Genomic DNA, 20,607 nt, shown 5'->3' on the forward strand with positions numbered 1-20,607 from the left:
TTATGGCCATGAGAATTTATCACAATATGGTGCTTGAGGAAAAAACAGGTTAGAATGTGTACTCTCTGAACCTACTTTTAAATATTTATGCATGGAAAACTGATTAGAAGGACATACACCAAATCATTAGTGGATGTTTTCTTTCTTTGGTGGAGACATTAAGGGTTTTTGCTCAGAGATTCTTGCACATTCTGTGTTCTGCAACTCGTGTTCACATGTCACCAGGATGATTGCAGGTGGAACTGACCCAGCCATTATTAATACGGAACTCGTAGGGTGTACGGTGCCCTCTTGTGATTTTTTTTCTAATTAAATACTGTCTGTATTGTGTATTTTTGAGATTTTATTTACAAGTGAAACACTGGATCACTTATGTCTGTGTTCGGTGGTAGGTATGAGCTCTGGAGGATGCTGCTCTTCTGGGTTGGAATCTGATGTGCACGGTAATGACTGTCCTCTGTAACACTTGTTCCCTTGTTTTGCAGACCATTGCTACCGCAGCATAGGATTATTGTAATCTGAGTTTCTCTTTGCCTAATCCCCCAAAGGGAAGTGGGTAACATCATGGAAGGAAAGAATCAAACAGCTCTGTTTGAATTCATCATCTTGGGATTCTCCAACCTAAATGATTTGCAAGTTCTACTCTTCACAGTATTCCTTATGACTTATATCTGTACTCTGGGAGGAAATCTCTTCATTATCTTGGTGACCATGGCTAATCCACATCTACGTACTCCCATGTACTATTTTCTGAGGAATTTGGCCTTTCTTGACATCTGCTACACCACCACCAATGTCCCCCAGATGATGGTGCATCTCCTATCAGAGAAGAAGAGCATTTCTTATGGAGGATGTGTGGCTCAAATTTTTGCCTTCATTTTCTTTGTAGGGTCAGAGTGTCTCCTCCTGGCAGCCATGGCATATGACCGTTACATTGCAATCTGCAAACCCCTCAGGTACTCAGTGATTATGAACAGGGCCCTGTATGGCCGGTTAGCCGCCTCATGCTGGACTGGGGGTTTCTTCAACTCAGTCGTGCACACAGCACTTACCTTCCGCCTGCCCTTCTGTGGCAACAACCAGATTCCTTATTTCTTCTGTGACATCCCCCCTTTGCTGCTGTTGTCTTGTGGGGACACTTCTGTAAATGAGTTGGCATTGCTCTCCATTGGGATCTTCATTGGGTGGGCTCCTTTCCTGGGCATCGTCCTTTCCTACCTCTCTATTATCTCTACCATCTTGAGGATCCAGTCCTCAGAGGGGAGGCAAAAGACCTTTTCAACCTGTGCTTCACACCTGTTCATTGTCCTTCTCTACTACGGCAGCACCATCTTCACATATGTGCGGCCCATCTCATCTTACTCACTGGAGAAAGACAGACTAATCTCCGTATTGTACAGTGTTGTTACCCCCATGCTAAACCCTGTAATTTACACACTGAGGAATAAAGACATCAAAGGGGCTGTGAAGGCCATGGGGAGAAGGTGACAGATGCCAATTCCCTCTTTTGATATGTAACTTTCACTCATCTGTAACCAATATTCTTATATCAGAAATTAACTTTTCACTAGCCAACTGTTGGCAGTGACACTAAACTTACAGGTTGATTGCAGTGTTGGGACAGATAGTGAACAGTTGACACACTCAAGTCTAAGTGTACATATTCTTGAGCTTTAGTTTAGTTAGTCCTGTGCAAGAGACATGGATGTTGCTGTTTTTAGGTAATTTTCTTCTTAGAATACTGTCCATTCCTGAATCCTTCATTCAAAATATGGTGCCACTCTTTCATGCAATATGTGCTTGATGGTCATTACCTTCTAGTACTTTCCTTCCTTTGTGTATTACCACTTATATGTTGAGGAATGTGAAAGCCCTTATCCTAATGCTCCTCATATATGTTTATTATATTCCTCTTCTTACTACTTAAGTCATGCTTTTGGCTTTTCTTTATTAGGTTCTTCTTAAGAAAGCATCATAATCAATGCATTGAGTTCACATTACACTGCTTTTGACAGAGCTATGTGAATCAAGATGAAACAATGTTTTATCTCTGGTTCTGCTGACAATTAAGGTTAGTTTTTTCCCCAGTTGCATGGGTCAATGACAATTTATCTTCATGTTGGAAGGAAGACAGCCATAGTTTCTCAATCCCAGCTTATATTCCTTACTGTGTCCAAAAAATGGAATATCCTGAAAGAATGTTTCTAGAAATAAGGCCACACGACATGTTACTATTTTATAGGGTATTTAGAATTTAGGAAATCTTTATCTAAAACAAAGATAAACTCAAAATGGATGAAAGACCTCAATGTGAGACAAGAATCCATCAAAATCATACAGGAGAACACAGGCAGCAACCTCTTCCACCTTGGCCACAGCAACTTCTTTCAAGACACCTCTCTAAAGGCAAGGGAAACAAAAGCAAACATGAACTTTTGGAATTTCATCAAGATAAAAAGCTTCTGCACAGCAAAGGAAACAGTCAACAAAACCAAGAGGAAACCCATGGAATGGGAGAAGATATTTGCAAATGACATATCAGATAAAGGGCTGGTATCCAAGATCTATAAAGAACTTCTCAAACTCAGCACCCAAAAAACAAATAACCCAGTCAAGAAATGGGCAGAAGACATAAACAGACACTTCTTCAAAGAAGACACACAAATGACCAACAGACACATGAAAAAATGCTCCACATCACTCGGCATCAGGGAAACACACATCAAAACCACAATGAGATACAACCTGACACTGGTCAGAATGGCTAAAATGAACAAATCAGGAAAAGACAGATGTTGGCAAGGATGTGGAGAAAAGGGAACCCTCTTACACTGTTGGTGGGAATGCAAACTGGTACAGCCACTCTGGAAACCAGTATGGAGTTATCTCAGGACATTAAAAACAGAACTATTTATGACCCAGAAATTGCATTACTGGGTATTTACCCCAACGATACAGATGTACTGAAAAGAAGGGGACCTGCACCCCAATGTTCATAGCAGCAATGTCCACAATAGCCAAACTGTGGAAGGAGCCAAGATGTACTTCAACAGAGGATTGGATAAAGAAGATGTGGTTCATATATACAGTGGAATATTACTCAGCCATCAGAAAGGATGAATACCTACCATTTGCATTGACACGGATAGAACTGGAGGGTATTATGCTAAGTGAAATAAGTCAAGCAGAGAAAGACAATTATCATATGGTTTCACTCGTATGTGGGACATAAGGAATACGGCAGAGGACCATAGGGGAAGGGAGGGAAAACTGAATGGGAAGAAATCAGAGAAGGAGACAAACCATGAGAGACTCTGGACTCCAGGGAAAAAACTGAGGGTTGCAGAAGGGAGGGGTTGAAGGATGGGGTAGCTGGGTGATGGGTAGTAAGAGGGTATGTGTTGTGATGAGCACTGTGTGTTATACACACCTGATGAATCATTGAACACTACATCAAAAGCTAATGATGTATTATACGTTGGTTAACTGAACATAATAAAAAATAAAATACAAAAATAAAGTCTTTGCTGAAAAAAAATTAGATCACGGAATTGGAGAAAAATATACAGAAAGGTAACTACAGGTTGTTTGGAGGGGGGAATAGAAACTGTTTGTTGCATAGTAACTATAGTTAGAAAAGAGAGTAGGAAGCACACATATTAAAAGCAAAGGTACTAACGTACTGCTTTTCCTATGTTATTACTATGTAAGGAACAGGCATGAAGACAAGAGAAGTGGGCAAGCAAAGTGGTCCAAGAAAGAAAGAAATATGGGAAAGGGAGAGAAAATGTGAAAGATAAGGAAGGAGGCTGAGAGATGCAAAGAAGTTCCTTGCAATGTAGGGCAGAGAGAAGGGCTCACGGAGGAGGGGCCAGGGTCTAGTTCCTTCCTTCCCAGTTCTTCCAGAAGCTGTTTCTCCTCCTCCTCAGATCTGCTCATGCCTCCCTGGCTGGCATCCTGGTTCTCATCTTTGTGCTCTGCCACAGTGCCTAGCCCACACCTGTTGCCCGCACCTCACTTCTGAGTTAACTCTCCCATGGTGGTGCTGTGTGCAGACTCCTTCCCAGTTTCAAAGAGACCTCCACCTGACAACAATGATCTGTGGTCAGTGCATTCAGTCTCCTAGGAACTGCCTGTCTTATCTATCACCTGATCTCCTTTAGAAACTAAATAATTCTCCCCACAGTTACTACATCCTGCAACATTCCTTTCCATTTTCCTTTATACTGTCTTTTAAAAAGCAAAAATGTTTACTTTTGATGAATTCCAATTGGTCATTATATATATATTTTCTCTCTTAAATTCAGCTTTATTGAAGTATAATTGGCATATAAAATTGTAAGATATTTAAAGTGTACATCGTGATGATTTGATACAAGTATACATCATGAAAAGACCCCTCCCATCCTGTTAATTAACACATCCATCCATCCATCACCTCTCATATTTATCTTTTTTCTTGATGAAAATATTTAAGTTCTGCTCTCCTACAAATTTTAATTATACAATACAGTGTTCTCAACTCTAGATAGCCATCATGTTTTACATTAGATCCTCAGACCGCATTCACCTTAGAGCTGAAAGTTTATATCCTTTTAACTCCCTCTTTCTTTTACTGACCACCACTTCCCAACCCTGGAAAGCACTTTTCCACTCTGTTTTTGAGTTTGACTTTTTTTTTTTTTAAAGATTCCACATATAAATGACACCATACAGTACTTGTCTGTGTGGCTTTTTCCTTGCATTATGTCCTCAAGTTCTACCCCTGTTGTTGCAAATAGCAGGAATTACTTCTCTTTCCCGGCTGAGTATTCCTCCTCCCTCCATTTTCAACTGTGGCATGAAATAAGTCTCAGGAGGCATTTGGAATCAACTTTTTTGGGGGGAGACTCTTGGCAACCTGTTAAAACATTACCTTTCAGAGTAGGGTTCCTCAAAAAATTAAAAATAGAGCTACCCTATGACCCAGCAATTGTACTACTGGGTATTTACCCCAAAGACACAGATGTAGTGAAAAGAAGGGCCATATGCACCTCAATGTTCATAGCAGCAATGTCCACAATAGCCAAACTGTGGAAAGAGCCGAGATGTCTTTCAACAGACAAATGGATAAAGAAGATGTGGTCCATATATACAATGGACTATTACTCAGCCATCAGAAAGAATGAATACCCAACTTTTGCATCAGTATGGATGGGACTGGAGGAGATTATGCTAAGTGAAATAAATCAAGCAGAGAAAGTCAATTATCATATGGTTTCACTTATTTGTGGAACATAAGGAATAGCATGGAGGACATTAGGAGTAGGAAGGGAAAAATGAAGGGGGGGAAATTGGAGGGGAAGATGAACCATGAGAGAGTATGGATTCTGAGAAACAAACTGTAGGTTTTAAAGGGGAGGGGGATGGGGGGATGGGTTAGCCAGGTGATGAGTATTAAGGAGGGCACATATTGCCTGGAGTACTGGGTGTTATATGAAAACAATGAATCATGGAACACTACATCAAAAACTAATCATGCACTGTATGGTGACTAACATAATAAAAAAAAAAAAGAGAGAGAACAAATGATCATTATATTTTTTTCCTTTGACTGTTAGTTCTTTTGGTTTTTGTGCCCTAAGAAATCTTTGCCCTCCATAGATCCACAAAGATACTTTCCTGTAGCTTTTATATTTAGGTCTATGATCCAACTTGAATTAATTTTTGGTGTAATGTTGAGGTTTTTCCTTTTTCCTGGAGAGATAGCTGTGTTTTGTTGTGTTTTTACAGCACACCTTGTTGAAAAGACTATCCTTTCCACATTGTGTTGTCTAGACACTTTGGTCAAAATTACTTGGGCACATATATTTTGCTCTATCTAGATGTTTTATGTTCTGTTTGAGCTTAGACTACCAGGTGTAACCTGTATTCTGAAAAGAATCAGATTTACTGATTTGCAAGGAGGAAGGGAACTCCAGAGTAACCGTTGCATGTTACACTTGACAACAGAAAGGAAGCAAGCATCATCCATAAGGGTTGGTTTCCATCTGAAGAAATCTGAGCAGGGTCTACAGGAAGCAGGGCTCAGTTCTAAATTGGGTACTGTTGTTGAGGAGGGCTTGGGAGAAGCAGGGATTAACAGGAGACTAGGTACTATCCTGTGGCCAACCCAGATTAGCAATTAGGTATGCCGAGTAGTAGATGGATGTAGTAAATCTAGGGTGCTACTGAGAAGAAAGCAGCAGTCCCTCAAAGTGTTACTGTGTGCCCTATTGACTCTGCAGCTGCTTTATCTGTATCTGCCCTCTGGCATGAATAAGGGCAAGGCTGCTTTTTGCTTTATCATTTCAAGCTGATTTCCACTCTTTCTCTCTCACATAGGGTTTTATTACATTTTTGGTTCCATGATCTACTCATCTATTAAGCCCACACTGTCAGGCTTACTGTAGCTTTGTAGTAAGTTTTTAAATACAGTTGTTTAAATACTGAAATATATTCTTTATTCAAGAATGTTTTAGTTATCTAAGTATCTTTATTTCTACAAATAAATTTTAAAACCAATTTATCAATTTCTACTGGAAAGCCTGCTGGGGTTTTTATAAGCATTGAAAGTATAGAAAAATTTGGAGAGAGTTTATGTAGAGCAGGGTTTCCCAATCTTTTAAAATTGTCCCTCTAAGGAGAATTCTTCATATTTTCCCCCCTAATCATCCCACCCCCATGAAATTTTAATACCTCAGATATATTTGCACATCTTTATGAACTGTGGCCTTTGAAGAAACACAAGTCATTGTAACATCGAAGAAGTTTTTTATACCCCAAGAACCAATTTTCACCCCCTTGGGAGCAACATCATCCCAGTTTAGATTACATGATCCAGATTAGCATGTTTTATCTCTCCATTTACATGTGCTTTTTAAATAGTTCAGCACTGTTTTGTAGTCTTCAGTATAGAGGTCCTTCATGTCTTTTTGATGAAATTCATTCCAAAATATTTTCTTGTTTGTTTCTATGCTTTCACATATTGTTCTCTTCTTTAAATTTGATTTCCCAGTTGTTTGCTGCTAGTGTATAGAAATATAGAAACACAGATGAATTTGTGTAATAATATTACCTACTAAAATCTTGCTAATTTTTATTTTCTTTCAGGAATTTTAAGAATTAATTTTGTATTAGCCACAACAACATACATTTAAAAGATAATAGTACAAATATGCAAAATATATTATTTAGTCAGTCAACAGTTTAGGTTGTTTGCCTAAGCAAGCTCATAAATCCCTTGAAGTAAGCCCATAGTCTACTCCTTACCTACAGGGTAAGGTTTGGGATCTAGAAGAAGGGAATCATTGAATTTATGTATTATCTCACCAAACCTCCACTTTTAAGATAAATCTGGTTAGAATTTTTTAAACCTCATCAACTCTTAGAAATGGAAAACATGTATCTTTCTGCATACAATTAAAAGATGCCACAGTTCCTGGCATCCATCAGTGAACACATCTGACATAAGCTTGTATACAGCTCCCTCCACATGTTCTTGTGAAGATTTACCAACGTCAGAGTTTTTAGAATCTCAGTGCAAGTCTGATCTCTCAAAGACATCAGCTCCAGATACAGTTTGTCTGTATGACCTGAGCAACTTCTTTGATGTCCTCTTGTTAATTTTTCTTACTAGTGCCTTTCAAGTAAGTTTTGTTTTGTTTTGTTTGGCAGATTCTAAAGGCATTTTTATGGCAACATTATGTTTCAGAGTTTTGCTCCTTCCTTATCAATCTTATTTTTTTTTTTTGCTTTTTTGCGCAAAACCTTCAGTAAAATGTTCAATAGAAATGGTGAGAGTTGACATCTTTCACTTCTGATATTTTATTCTTGATATTTCTAATCTCTATCTTCCCTTTAGTTTTCTTTGTCAATATTGCTAGAGGCTTATTATTTCATTAATTATTTTCAAAGAACTAGCTTTTGGTTTCCTTGATTTTTCTATATTGTTTTTCTGTTTTCAATTTCATTGATTACTGTTCTTTATTATTTTCATTCAGCTACATGATTTGGATTCCTTTCCTATTCTTTTTCTATTTTCTATTTTTTAAGTTTCTTGAAGTTTGCTATTAATTTGAGCACTTTCTTATTTTCTAATATGACGATTTAAGCACTACTTGAGCTGCATTTCACCCATCTTACCATTATATTTTGATTTTAATTTGATTCAAGTATTTATTGATCTCCCTTGACTTTTTCTTTGATCAAGAAAATTCTTTAAACTTAAGAGAAGAAAGATAATCTACTATCATTATGTAGATGTTTACTACTTTTGTTCCCTTCCTTCTCTCCTGATTTTACAAGTTTCCTCAGGTATTGTCCTCCTTGTATCCGTAGAACTTCCTTTAGCAATTCTTTCAGTGAAGTTCTTCTGGATACCACTTCTCTTAGTTTTCACTCATCTAAGAATATTTTTACCTGACATAATTCCTTAAGGATAGTTTCAATGCACACAAAATTGTGCCTTTTTTTTTTTTTAAAGCACTGTAAAAATGTTTCACTTCCTTCTGGCTTCCATAGTTTCCAATGAGCAATCTGCAGTTATTCAGATCATGGGTCTCTAGTTGATCTGTTGGTTTTGTCTGGCTGTTTTCCATATTTCCTATTTAATTTTCATTATTTTCTCTGGTTGTAGATTGTTTTGGGAGGATTAATCTTGTTTGGAGTTGTCTCAGCTTCTTGAATCTGTTATCTTTTATATCTTATATATATCTTATAGCTTTTACCAAACTTAGGAGTTTTTCATTGTTTCTTCTAATATATTTTTTAAAAAATATCACACACTTTTTTTTTCTTTCCTACCAGGACTCTGGTGACAGAAATGCCATTCTTTTGTTATTGTCTCATAGATTTCTAAAGTTTTGTTAAATTTTTTCCAAATATTTTCTGTCTTTTGCTTAGATTGGATCAATTTTACTAACCCAAATTGAAGTCTACTCTCTCTGTTTTGCCATCTTCATTCTGCCACTGAGTCCATCCAACAGTTAATTTTGATGATTGTAGTTCAGTTCTAAAATTCCCATTTACCTGTTCTTTATATTTTCTTTTTTTTTGCTAAGACTTTCTATTATTCCATATATTTTGTGAGTGTTTTCAATTGCTATTTAATCACTTTTATATCTGCTTTAAATTCTTTGTCAGATAACCCAACATCTATGTCTATTCAGTATTAGAATCTGTTGATTGTGTGTCCCTAGAAGTTGAAGATTTTTTGGGTTCTGTGTATGCTGAATAATTTTGGATTATCTTCTAATTGCTTTGACTATTACAAGTCTCTGGGTCTTGTTTAAGTCCTATGGAGAGAAGAGAGACAAGATGAAGAATAGGGGACCTTGTTTCATCTGGTTCCATGAATTTAGATAGACAACTCTCAAGTCATTCTGAACACCTATGAATTCAACCTGAGATGTAAGAAAAGAATTGCTGGAATTCTACAAGTAGAAAAAAAGACCACTTTTTGTAAGGTAGGAGGTGCGGATAAGTGAATCTGAGGGGATATATCAGAAGATAATGAGTAGGGGGAGGGAGCCTTCATAAGCCAGCTACTGGAAAGTGATATGGCCCTGGAGTGCAATATTGGAATCCTTAGAAAACTGCTCCAGTGAGAGACATCCCTGCCTGAAAGGCGCTCAGGTAGTGGAGCGGGCAGAATCTTAGGTGGGACAGTGTGGCCTCAGGATCCCTAGGGTCACAGAAAAAATGGGGTGCCTGAGTCAGCAGAGTTCCCAAGCATTGGAGCAGAGAAAATAGTGAGGGTGAGCAAGGCTGAGAGGGGGTTCTCAGCTTAGTTTGCCATAAACCAGGAACCAGAACATGATCCAGTGACAGCTCTCTGCAGGGGGCCCTGCAAAGGACAAATATGCAAGGACCCTCTGTTTCCCCCTGAGAGGATTAGTGTAGGTGTGCACCATAGGAGTCAGCAGAGTTTGGCACACATGAAAGTGAAGACTGCTTGTCCCCGAGGGCTCGCTGAAGAGAGGGGACCACAGTCTCTCAGCTCTGGGACTCAAGATCAGGGCACAGCCATTTTTTTTCATGCTCTAGAGAGGTGGAGAAGGCCTGCAGGGAACAAAACCCATGCAGAGCAACAAGGAGCAGCTCACACTGAGCCCAGCCCCCTGACTAGGGGTGGTGCCACTCAGCCCAGGCAAAGACACCTGAGAATCAGAGCAGCAGGCTCCTCCTCCAGAAGACCAGCTGAAACAACAGGGAAACACCAAGTTTACAGAGAACAGTACTACAAAACTCCAGGGCTAGGAGAAAATAATATATAGAGTTCTAGGTTTTTTCCATCATGATTTGTTTATCTTCCAGTTTAAAATTTTCCTTTTTTTCCCTTTTCAACTAGTTTCTTATTTTATCAACTCTTTGTTTTTAAGTCTTTTTTTTAAACTTTCACTTATTACATTTACATTTTATATATTCATTTTTGGCTTCCTTTCACTGTATTCAATTTTATTTTTGTATGTATATAAGTTTTGATTTCTTTACAATTTTGAGATTTAGTGTCTTCTAACAAACAGACAAAAATACACCCAGGACCAAGCGGATGACCCTGTTTTGTCTACCTGGGAAATTATATTCTCTTTCCACCTCATCTTTTTTGTTTGTTTGTTTCTGATCTCTTAGGATTTGTCTAGTGTGTATTTTGCTTGGGTTGTGGTTGATGTTTTTTATTTTGTTCTCTCATTCACCCATTCTTTTCTGGGCAAAATGACTAGAAGGAGGAATTCACAACAAAAGAAAGAACCAGAGGTAATATTCTCTGCCACAGATCTAATCGATATGGATATAAGTAAAATGTTGGAGCTGGAATCCAGGATAACAATTATAAAGTTACTACCTGTGCTTGAAGAAAGCATAAATGACACTAGAGAATCTCTTAGTGCAGAAATGAAATCTAATCAGGCCAAATTAAAAATACTCTAACAGAGATGCAGTCTAAATTGGATGCTCTAACAACTAGGGTAAATGAGGCAGAAAAGAGAGTAAGTGACATAGAAGACAAGTTGATGGAAAGGAAGGAAACTGAGGAAAGGAGAGAAAAACAACTAATGGATCATGAAGGGAGGTTTCAAGAAATCAGTGATGCCATAAAATGGAACAATATTAGAATTATTGGAGTCCCCGGGCGCCTGGGTGGCTCAGTTGGTTAAGCGACTGCCTTCGGCTCAGGTCATGATCCTGGAGTTCTGGGATCGAGTCCTGCATCGGGCTCCTTGCTCGGCAGGGAGCCTGCTTCTCCCTCTGACCCTCCCCCCTCTCATGTGCTCTCTGTCTCTCTCATTCTCTCTGTCTCAAATAAATAAATAAAATCTTAAAAAACAAAAAAGAATTATTGGAGTCCCCAAGGGAGAAGAAAGAGAGAGAGGGACAGAAACATATCAGAGCAAATCATAGCTTAGAACTCTCTTAATCTGGGAAGTAAACAGGTATTCATGTTCACGAGTTAGAGAGGAACCCTCCAAAAATCAATAAAAAATAGATCAACATCCCAGCATATAATAGTGAAGCTTGCAAATTCAGAAATAAGAAGAATATCCTGAAAGCAGCTCAAGATAAGAGGTTCTTAACCTACCAGGGTAGGAATATTAGACTGCCATCAGAACTATCCACAGAGACCTGGCAGGCCAGAAAGGACTGGCATGATATATTCAGGGTACTAAATGAGAAAAACATGCAGCCAAGAATAATTTATCCAGCAAGGCTGTCATTCAGAATGCAAGGAGAGATAAAGAGCTTCTAGGCAGACAGAAACTGAAAGAATAAGTGATCACTAAACCAGCCCTGCAAGAAATATTAAGGGGGTCCTGTAAGTGAAGAGAGAGCCCAAAGGAAATATAGACCAGAAAGAAACAGAGGCAATCTACAGAAACAGGGACTTTACAGGTAATACAATGGCACTATATTCATATCTTTCAATAGTTACTCTGAATGTAAATGGGCTAAATGCTCCAATCAAAAGACACAGGGTATCAGATTGAATAAAAAGGCAAGACAAATCCATATGCTGTCCATAAGAGATTCACTTTAGACCTAAGGACACCTCCAGACTGAAAGTGTGGGGTGGTAAACATTTATCATGCAAATGGACCTGAAAAGAAAACTGGGGTAGCAGTCCTCATATCAGACAAATTAGATTTTATTTTTATTTCTTTTCTTTTCTTTTTTTAAATTTTATTATGTTATGTTTGTCACCATACAATACATCATTAGTTTTTGATGTAGTGATCCACGATCCATTGTTTTCGTATAACACCCAGTGCTCCATGCAGTGCGTGCCCTCCTTAATACCCATCACCGGGCTAACAAATCCCCCCTCCCCCCTCCCTTCTAAAACCCTGTTTGTTTCTCAGGTCCATAGTCTCTCATGGTTCATCTCTCCCTCCAATTCCCCCCCCCATTTTTCCCTTCCTTCTCTTAATGTTCTCCGTGTTATTCCTTATGTTCCACAAGTAAGTGAAACCATATGATAATTGACTTTCTCTGCTTGACTTATTTCACTTAGCATAATCTCCTCCAGTCCCATCCATGTTGATGTAAAAGTTGGGTATTCATCTTTTCTGATGGCTGAGTAATATTCCATTGTATATATGGACCACATCTTCTTTATCCATTCATCCATTGAAGGGCATCTCGGCTCTTTCCACATCTCAGCTATTGTGGACATTGCCGCTATGAACATTGGGGTGCATATGGCCCTTCTTTTCACTACATCTGTGTCTTTGGGGTAAATACCAGTAGTGCAATTGCTGGGTCATAGGGTAGCTCTATTTTTTAATTTTTGAGGAACCTCCACCCTGTTTTCCAAAGTGGCTGTACCAACTTGCATTCCCACCAACAGTGTAAGAGGGTTCCCCTTTCTCCACAACCTCTCCAACATTTGTTGTTTCTTTCCCTGTCCATTTTTGCCATTCTAAGTGGTGTAAGGTGGTATCTCAGTGTGGTTTTGATTTGCATTTCCCTGATGGCTAATGATGATGAACATTTTTTCATGTGTCTGTTAGCCATTAGACAAATTAGATTTTAAACCAAAGACTATAGTAAGGGATGAAGAGAGACGCTATATCATACTTAAAGGGTCTATCCAACAAGAAGATATAAAAATTATCAATATTTATGCCCCTAATTTGGGAGCAGCCAATTATATCAACCAATTAATAAGCAAAGGCTGTCCTAAGAGGGAAGTACACAGCGACACATCTCTCTCAAAAAAATGAGAAGAGTCTCAAATACACAAGCTAAATTTACACCTAAAGGACCTGGAGAAAGAACAGCAAATAAAGCCTAAATCAAGCAGGAGAAGAGAAATAATAAAGATTAGAGCAGAAATCAATGAAATAAAAATTAGACGAATATTAGAACAGATCAGTGAAACTAGAAGCTGGTTATTTGAAAGAATTAATAAGATTGATAAACCCCTAGCCAGACTTATCAAATAGAAAAGAGAAAGGAACCAAATTAATATTAAATCATGAATGAAAGGGGAGAGATCACGACCAACACCAAGGACATACAAACAATTTTAAGAACATATTATGAGCAAATATATGCCAAAGAATTGTGCAATCTGGAAAAAAATGGATGCATTCCTGAAAAATTATAATCTACCAAAATTGAAACAAGAAGAAATAGAAAACCTGAACAGACAAATAACCAGCAAGGAAATTGAAATGGTAATAAAAAGTCTCCCAACAAACAAGAGCCCAGGGCCGATGACTTCACAGGGAAATTCTACCAAACATTTAAAGAAGAAATAATACCTATTCTTCTGAAGCTGATAGAAAAAAAAAGAAAAAGAAAGAAAGAAAGAAAGAGAAGGAAAACTTCCAAACTCTTTCTGAGGCCAGCATTACCTTGATCCCAAACCAGACAAAGATCCCATCAAAAATGAAAATTACAGAGCAATATCCCTGATGAACATGGAAGCCAAAATACTCAACAAGATCCTAGCCAATAGGATTCCACAGTACATTAAAAGGATTATTCACCACAACCTACTGGGATTAATCCTGGGCAGCAAGTTTGGTTCAACAATCGTAACTCAATCAATTTGATACAGCACATTAATAAAAGAAAGGACAAGAACCACACGATCCTCTCAATTGATGCAGAAAAAGCACTTGACAAAATACGGCATCCTTTCTTGCATAAACTCCCCCCACAGTGTAGGGATAGAAGGAATATATCTCAATACCATAAAAACCATCTACAAATAGCCCATAGCAAATATCAGTCTCAATGGGGAAATACTGAAAGCTTTTCCCCTAAGGTCAGGAACACGACAGGGATGACCATGCTTAGCACTATTGTTCAACATAGCACTAGAAGTCCTAGCCTCAACAATCAGACAACAAAAAGAAATAAAAAACATTCAAATAGGCAAACAGGAAGTCAAACTCTCTTTGCAGATGAATGATACTTTATGTGGAAAACCCAAAAGACTCCAACCCCGAATTACTAGAACTCCATACAGCAATTCAGCAATGTGGCAAGATTTAAACCAATGCACAGAAATCAGTTACATTTCTATACATTAACAATGAGACAGAAGAAAGAGAAATTAAGGAGTTGATTTCATTTATAATAGCACCAAAACCCATAAGATACCTGGGTATAAACCTCACCAAAAAGGTAAAAGATCTATATTCTAGAAATTACAGAACACTTATGAAAGAAATTGAGGAAGACACAGAGAAATGGAAAAATATTCCATGCTCATGGATTGGAAGAATAAGTATTCTTAAAATGTCTCTGCTACCTGAGCAATCTACACATTCAATACGATCCCTACCAAAATACCATTGACATTTTTCACAGAGCAGGAACAAATAATCCTAAAATTTGTATGGTACCAGAAAAGCCTCAAATCATCAAAGGAATGTTGAAAAAGAAAACCAAAATTGGTGGCATCACAATGGCTGACTTCAAGCTCTATTACTAAAGCTGTGATCATCAAGACAGCATGGTACTGGCACAAAAACAGACACATAGTTCAATGGAACAGAATATAACCCAGAAATGGACCCTCAACTCTATGGTCAATTAATCTTCAACAAAGCAGGAAAGAGTATCCAATGGAAAAAGGACAGTGTCTTCAATAAATGGTGCTGGGAAAATTGGACAGCCACATGCAAAAGAATGGAACTGGACTATTCTCTTACACCATACACAAAGATATACCCAAAGTGGTTGAAAGACCTCAATGTGAGACAGGAATCCATCCAGATCCTAGAGGAGAACACAGGCAGCAACCTCTCTGACCTTGGCCACAGCAACTTCTTGCTAGACATGTCTCTAAAGGCAAGGGAACCAAAAGCAAAAATGAACTTTTGGGACTTCATCAAGATAAAATCTTCTGAAAAGCATAGGAAAGTCAACAAAGTTAAAAGGCAACCTATGGAATAGGAGAAGATATTTGCAAATGACATATCAGATAAAGGGCTAGTATCCAAGATCTATAAAAACTTATCAAACTCAACACCCAAAAAACAAAGAATCCAGTCAAGAAATGGGCAGAAGACATGAACAGACATTTCTCCAAAGAAGACATACAAATGGCCAACAGACACATGAAAAAATGCTCCACATCACTTTGCATCAGGGAAATAAAATCAAAACTACAATGAGATACCACCTCACACCAGTCAGAATGGCAAAAATCAACAAGACAGGAAACAACAAATGTTGGCGAGGATGTGGAGAAAGGGGAACTCTCTTTTTAAAAATTTTTTTATTGTTATGTTAATCACCATACATTACATCATTAGTTTTAGATGTAGTGTTCCATGATTCATTGTTTGTGCATACCACCCAGTGCTCCATGCAGAACGTGCCCTCTTTAATACCCATCACCAGGCTAACCCATCCTCCCACCCCTCTCCCCTCTAGAACACTCAGTTTGATTTTCAGAGTCCATCGTCTCTCATGGATCGTCTACCCCTCCGATTCCCCCCCGCTTCATTCTTTCCCTCCTCTATCTTCTGCTTTTTTTCTTAACATATATTCATTATTTGTTTCAGAGGTACAGATCTGAGATTCAACAGTCTTGCACAATTCACAGCGCTTACCAGAGCACATACCCTCCCCAGTGTCTATCCCCCAGTCACCCCATCCCTCCCACCCCAACCCCCACTCCAGCAACCCTCAGTTTGTTTCCTGAGACTAAGAATTCCTCATACCAGTGAGGTCATATGATACATGTCTTTCTCTGTTTGACTTATTTCGCTCAGCATAATACCCTCCAGTTCCATCCACGTCATTGCAAATGGCAAGATCTCATTCCTTTTGATGGCTGCATAATATTCCATTGTATATATATACCACTTCTTCTTTATCCATTCATCTGTCGATGGACATCTGGGCTCTTTCCACAGTTTGGCTATTGTGGACATTGCTGCTATAAACATCAGGGTGCACGTACCCCTTCGGATCCCTACTTCTGTATCTTTGGGGTAAATCCCCAGTAGTGCAATTGCTGGATCGTATGGTAGCTCTATTTTCAACTTTTTGAGGAACCTCCATACTGTTTTCCAGAGTGGCTGCACCATTCCCACGTGGAATGCAAGCTGGTGCAGCCACTCTGGAAAACAGTATGGAGGTTCTTCAAGAAGTTAAAAATAGAGCTACCCTACAACCCAGGAATTGTACTACTCTGTATTACCCCAAAGATACAAATGTAGTGATCCAAAGGGGCACCTCCGCCCTAATGTTCATAGCACCAATGTCCACAATAACCAAACTGTTGAAAGAGCCTAGATGTCTATCAACAGATGAATGGATAAAGAAGATGTGGTTCATGTATACAATGGAATATTTCTCAGCCATCAGAAAGTATGAGTATTTACCACTTGCATCAGCCTGGATGGAACTGGAGGGTATTATGTTGAGTAAAATAAGTCAGTCAGAGAAAGACAAATATCATATGGTTTCACTCATATGTGGAATATAGGAAACAGTACAGTAGATCATAGGGGATGGGAGGGAATGAATGGGAAGTCAGCAAAGAGGGAGAAAAACCATGAGAGATTAACTATAGGAAACAAACTGAGGGTTGCTGGAGGGAAAGTGGGTGAGGGGATGGGGTAACTTGGTAATGGGCATTAAGAAGGGCATGTGATGTAATGAGCACTGGGTGTTATATGCAACTGATGAATTACTGAACTCTACATCGGAGACTAATGGTGTACCATATGTTGGATAATTGAATTTAAATTAAAAAAAAAAAGAAAGTTTCTATGGAGTGTTCTTTCTTAGGGTAGAAAAATAATAATAAATAAAATAAATCCTATGGAGAATGTGGATGCCTTAGCAGGAAATTCATCTGGTTAAGTTTAAGCCTCAGGTTCCAGCACACCTCTCTGGGCTGTGGTGGCAATGTTGGTTCAATCTTCAAAGCTTCTTCAGGTTCTTCAGATCAGTCCCACTGAGTGTCCCATCAGAAAGTTCAGTTCTCCAAGTTTTTGCTCTATGCTATTTCGTATCAGCTTCACACATGTGAAATTTGTTATCATTCTTTTATCTTCCTGGTAATATCTGGTTCTGTGGGGTCCCTTTTTGTCCTCTGATTAGAGACCTAGAGCTCTAATTATCCTGGTCTGCCATCTACTTCCTCAACTGCACTCAGCTTGAGGAGGAGCTGGAAGAGAGAAAACATCTGTGGGGTTTGCTCCACTCTCATGGAACTGTATGTTTTCCTCTATCAGAAATTTTACACTTGTGAGTTCTGTTCCCACTTCTGCCACAGAATAGGCTGGGCATGATAAATAGAGAAAAGAGTAAAAATAATAGGACCTGATCTGTGACATCAGCTCCTGTGTGGGTCTTCAATCCAACAGTCTTAAGGCTTGAACTGTAGCCTCAGGTCTGCCTGAGAGTCCAGCCTGCCAGGGATTTAAATAAATTTATCTCTCTATACTCCTCCTATTGGTTCTGTTCTCTCAAGAATCTGGACTAGGATAGATTTTGATATTCCTCTTCATCTCCATGAGCCAGAGACAGAGGGCTTCTCCTAGAGCTCTCTCTGATGGTGGTGTGGTGCTAATTGTGTTACTTCTGTGTTTCTGATTGTGTTCAGCTCAAGTTGAGAGATTGTGGAAGGAAAAAAATGTTAAACACTACCAATTTGGTAGTTCTTTGAATTCCAGTATTCTTCCCCAATCCACCTGCTAATATTGACTTTTCAGGGTGTTCAAATAACTTCTCCTTGTACTCTGTTCAGGTTTTGTGGCTGCATTTAGTGGGAGACATGGAGTGAGGTGTTTATGCCATTAGATTGTGAACCTGATCCTATATTTTGAAATTTGTTTAACATTAAGTGAAACAAAATAGTCAATGCTTGTTTCTAACAGATGCTGTTTTTCACCCTGTTTCAACTCTCTCAGCACTGGAAAAATTGGCCATAATAGCCATTGTGAGTGGGCACAGAAATAGCTGGAAGCACCATCAGACTTGTAGTCAACAGGTTTCAGTCTGAAGTTGGGCATTTACTGTTAAATACCAGTATAATCTTAGTCAAGACGATTATGGTTTTCTTAATTTCATTTTTATTTTCTGTATAATAAATATTATTTTTTTATTATGTTGTTAGCCACCATACAGTGCATCATTAGTTTTTTATATAGTGTTCAATGATTCATTAGTTGTGTATTAAAACCATAAAAGCAAAAGTAATATTTGAAGTAAGGAACTGTAGAAAACAACCCATTGTTATTTGGGAAGGAGAATGATTAGAGATTATTATATGTGACTATAGGATAGGACTAACATATACTAACCTACTTGATAGTCACAGCAGCCAGGCAAAAGAGGGATTATTACTACCCTTTTATAGATAAGCAATGAGCCACAGAATTGTTAAGAAGCTTTTCTAAGGTCACATATCTAACAATGGGTAGGCTGTTTTTCAAACTCAAAGAATCTAATTTTTTAAAAGACTTTATTTTATTTATTTGTCAGAGAGAGAGAGCTAGAGCGAGCACAAGCAGGGAGAGCAGCAGAGGGAGAGGGAGAAGCAGGCTTCCCGCTGAGCAGGGAGCTTGATAATGGGACTCAATCCCAGGACCCTGGGATCATGACCTGAGCCAAAGGCAGGCACTTAACTGACTGAGCCAAGGAAGGGAGTATTTTAATAGAGTTGGATGCAGCATGTGGGTGGTGACAAATAGTTTCGATTTTTTAAAAAAATTTTATTATGTTATGTTAGTCACCATACAATACATCATTGGTTTTTGATGTAGTGATCCACGATCCATTGTTTTCATATAACACCCAGTGCTCCATGCAGCATGTGCCCTCCTTAATACCCATCACCGGGCTAACCAATCCCCCCTCCCCCCTCCCTTCTAAAACCCTGTTTGTTTCTCAGGTCCATAGTCTCTCATGGTTCATCTCTCCCTCCAATTCCCCCCCCCCGTTTTTCCCTTCCTTCTCCTAATGTCCTCCATACTATTCCTTATGTTCCACAAATAAGTGAAACCATATGATAATTGACTTTCTGCTTGACTTATTTCACTTAGCATAATCTCCTCCAGTCCCATCCATATTGATGCAAAAGTTGGGTATTCATTCTTTCTGATGGCTGAGTAATAGTCCATTGTATATATGGACCACATCTTCTTCATCCATTCATCTGTTGAAGGGCATCTTGGCTCTTTCCACAGTTTGGCTATTGTGGACATTGCTGCTATGAACATTGGGGTGGATATGGCCCTTCTTTTCACTACATCTGTGTCTTTGGGTAAATACCCAGGAGTGGAATTGCTGGGTCATAGGGTAGCTCTATTTTTAAATTTTTGAGGAACCTCCACACTGTTTTCCAAAGTGGCTGTACCAACTTGCATTCCCACCAACAGTGTAAGAGGGTTCCCCTTTCTCCACAACCTCTCCAACATTTGTTGTTTCTTTCCCTGTCCATTTCTGCCATTCTAACTGGTGTAAGGTGGTATCTCAGTGTGGTTTTGATTTGCATTTCCCTGATGGCTAATGATGATGAACACTTTTTCATGTGTCTGTTAGCCATTTGTATGTCTTCTTCAGAGAAGTGTCTGTTCATCTCTTCTGCCCACTTTTTGACTTGATTATTTGTTTTTTGGGTGTTGAGTTTGAGAAGTTCTTTATAGATCTTGGATACCAGCCCTTTATCTCTAGTGTCATTTGAAATATCTTCTCCCATTCTGTGGGTTTCCTCTTTGTTTTGTTGACTGTTTCCTTTGCTGTGCAGAAGCTTTTTATCTTGATGAAGTCCCAAAAGTTCATTTTTGCTTTTGTTTCACTAGCTTTTGGAGGTGTATCTTGAAAGAAGTTGCTGTGGGCGATGTCAAAGAGGTTACTGCCTATGTTCTCCTCTAGGATTTTGATGGATTCCTGTCTCACATTGAGGTCTTTCATCCACTTTGAGTTTATCCTTGTGAATGGTGTTAGAGAATGGTCGAGTTTCATTCTTCTGCATGTGGCTGTCCAATTTTCCCAGCACCATTTATTGAAGAGACTTTTTTTCCATTGCATATTTTTTGCTGCTTTGTCATAGATTATTTGACCATAGAGTTAAGGGTCCATATCTGGATTCTCTATTCTGTTCCATTGGTC

At 38.7% G+C, this 20,607-nt stretch overlaps 1 protein-coding gene across 2 annotated transcripts in view; it reads left to right on the top strand.

Moving 5' to 3' along the window:
* Window positions 1–20,607, top strand: part of LOC123847802 (olfactory receptor 5V1) — a 215,581-nt gene that overhangs the window by 117,661 nt on the left and 77,313 nt on the right. The window contains exon 2 of one of the 2 annotated variants that reach the window (XM_064585736.1): window positions 486–4,359. The exons of the other annotated variant lie outside the window; for it this stretch is intronic. Within the exon in view, the coding sequence (XP_064441806.1) occupies window positions 565–1,488 (924 nt within the window). The 5' untranslated portion in view covers window positions 486–564 and the 3' untranslated portion in view covers window positions 1,489–4,359. Of the gene's footprint in view, window positions 1–485; window positions 4,360–20,607 lie in introns of those variants that run through there. 2 annotated transcript variants of the gene reach the window in all.

Source organism: Mirounga angustirostris, unplaced genomic scaffold (genome assembly GCF_029215605.1).
Source record: "Mirounga angustirostris isolate CCGP_5_RB_7025 unplaced genomic scaffold, mMirAng1.0.hap1 SCAF_2, whole genome shotgun sequence".
NCBI classification, from domain to species: Eukaryota; Metazoa; Chordata; class Mammalia; order Carnivora; family Phocidae; genus Mirounga; species Mirounga angustirostris.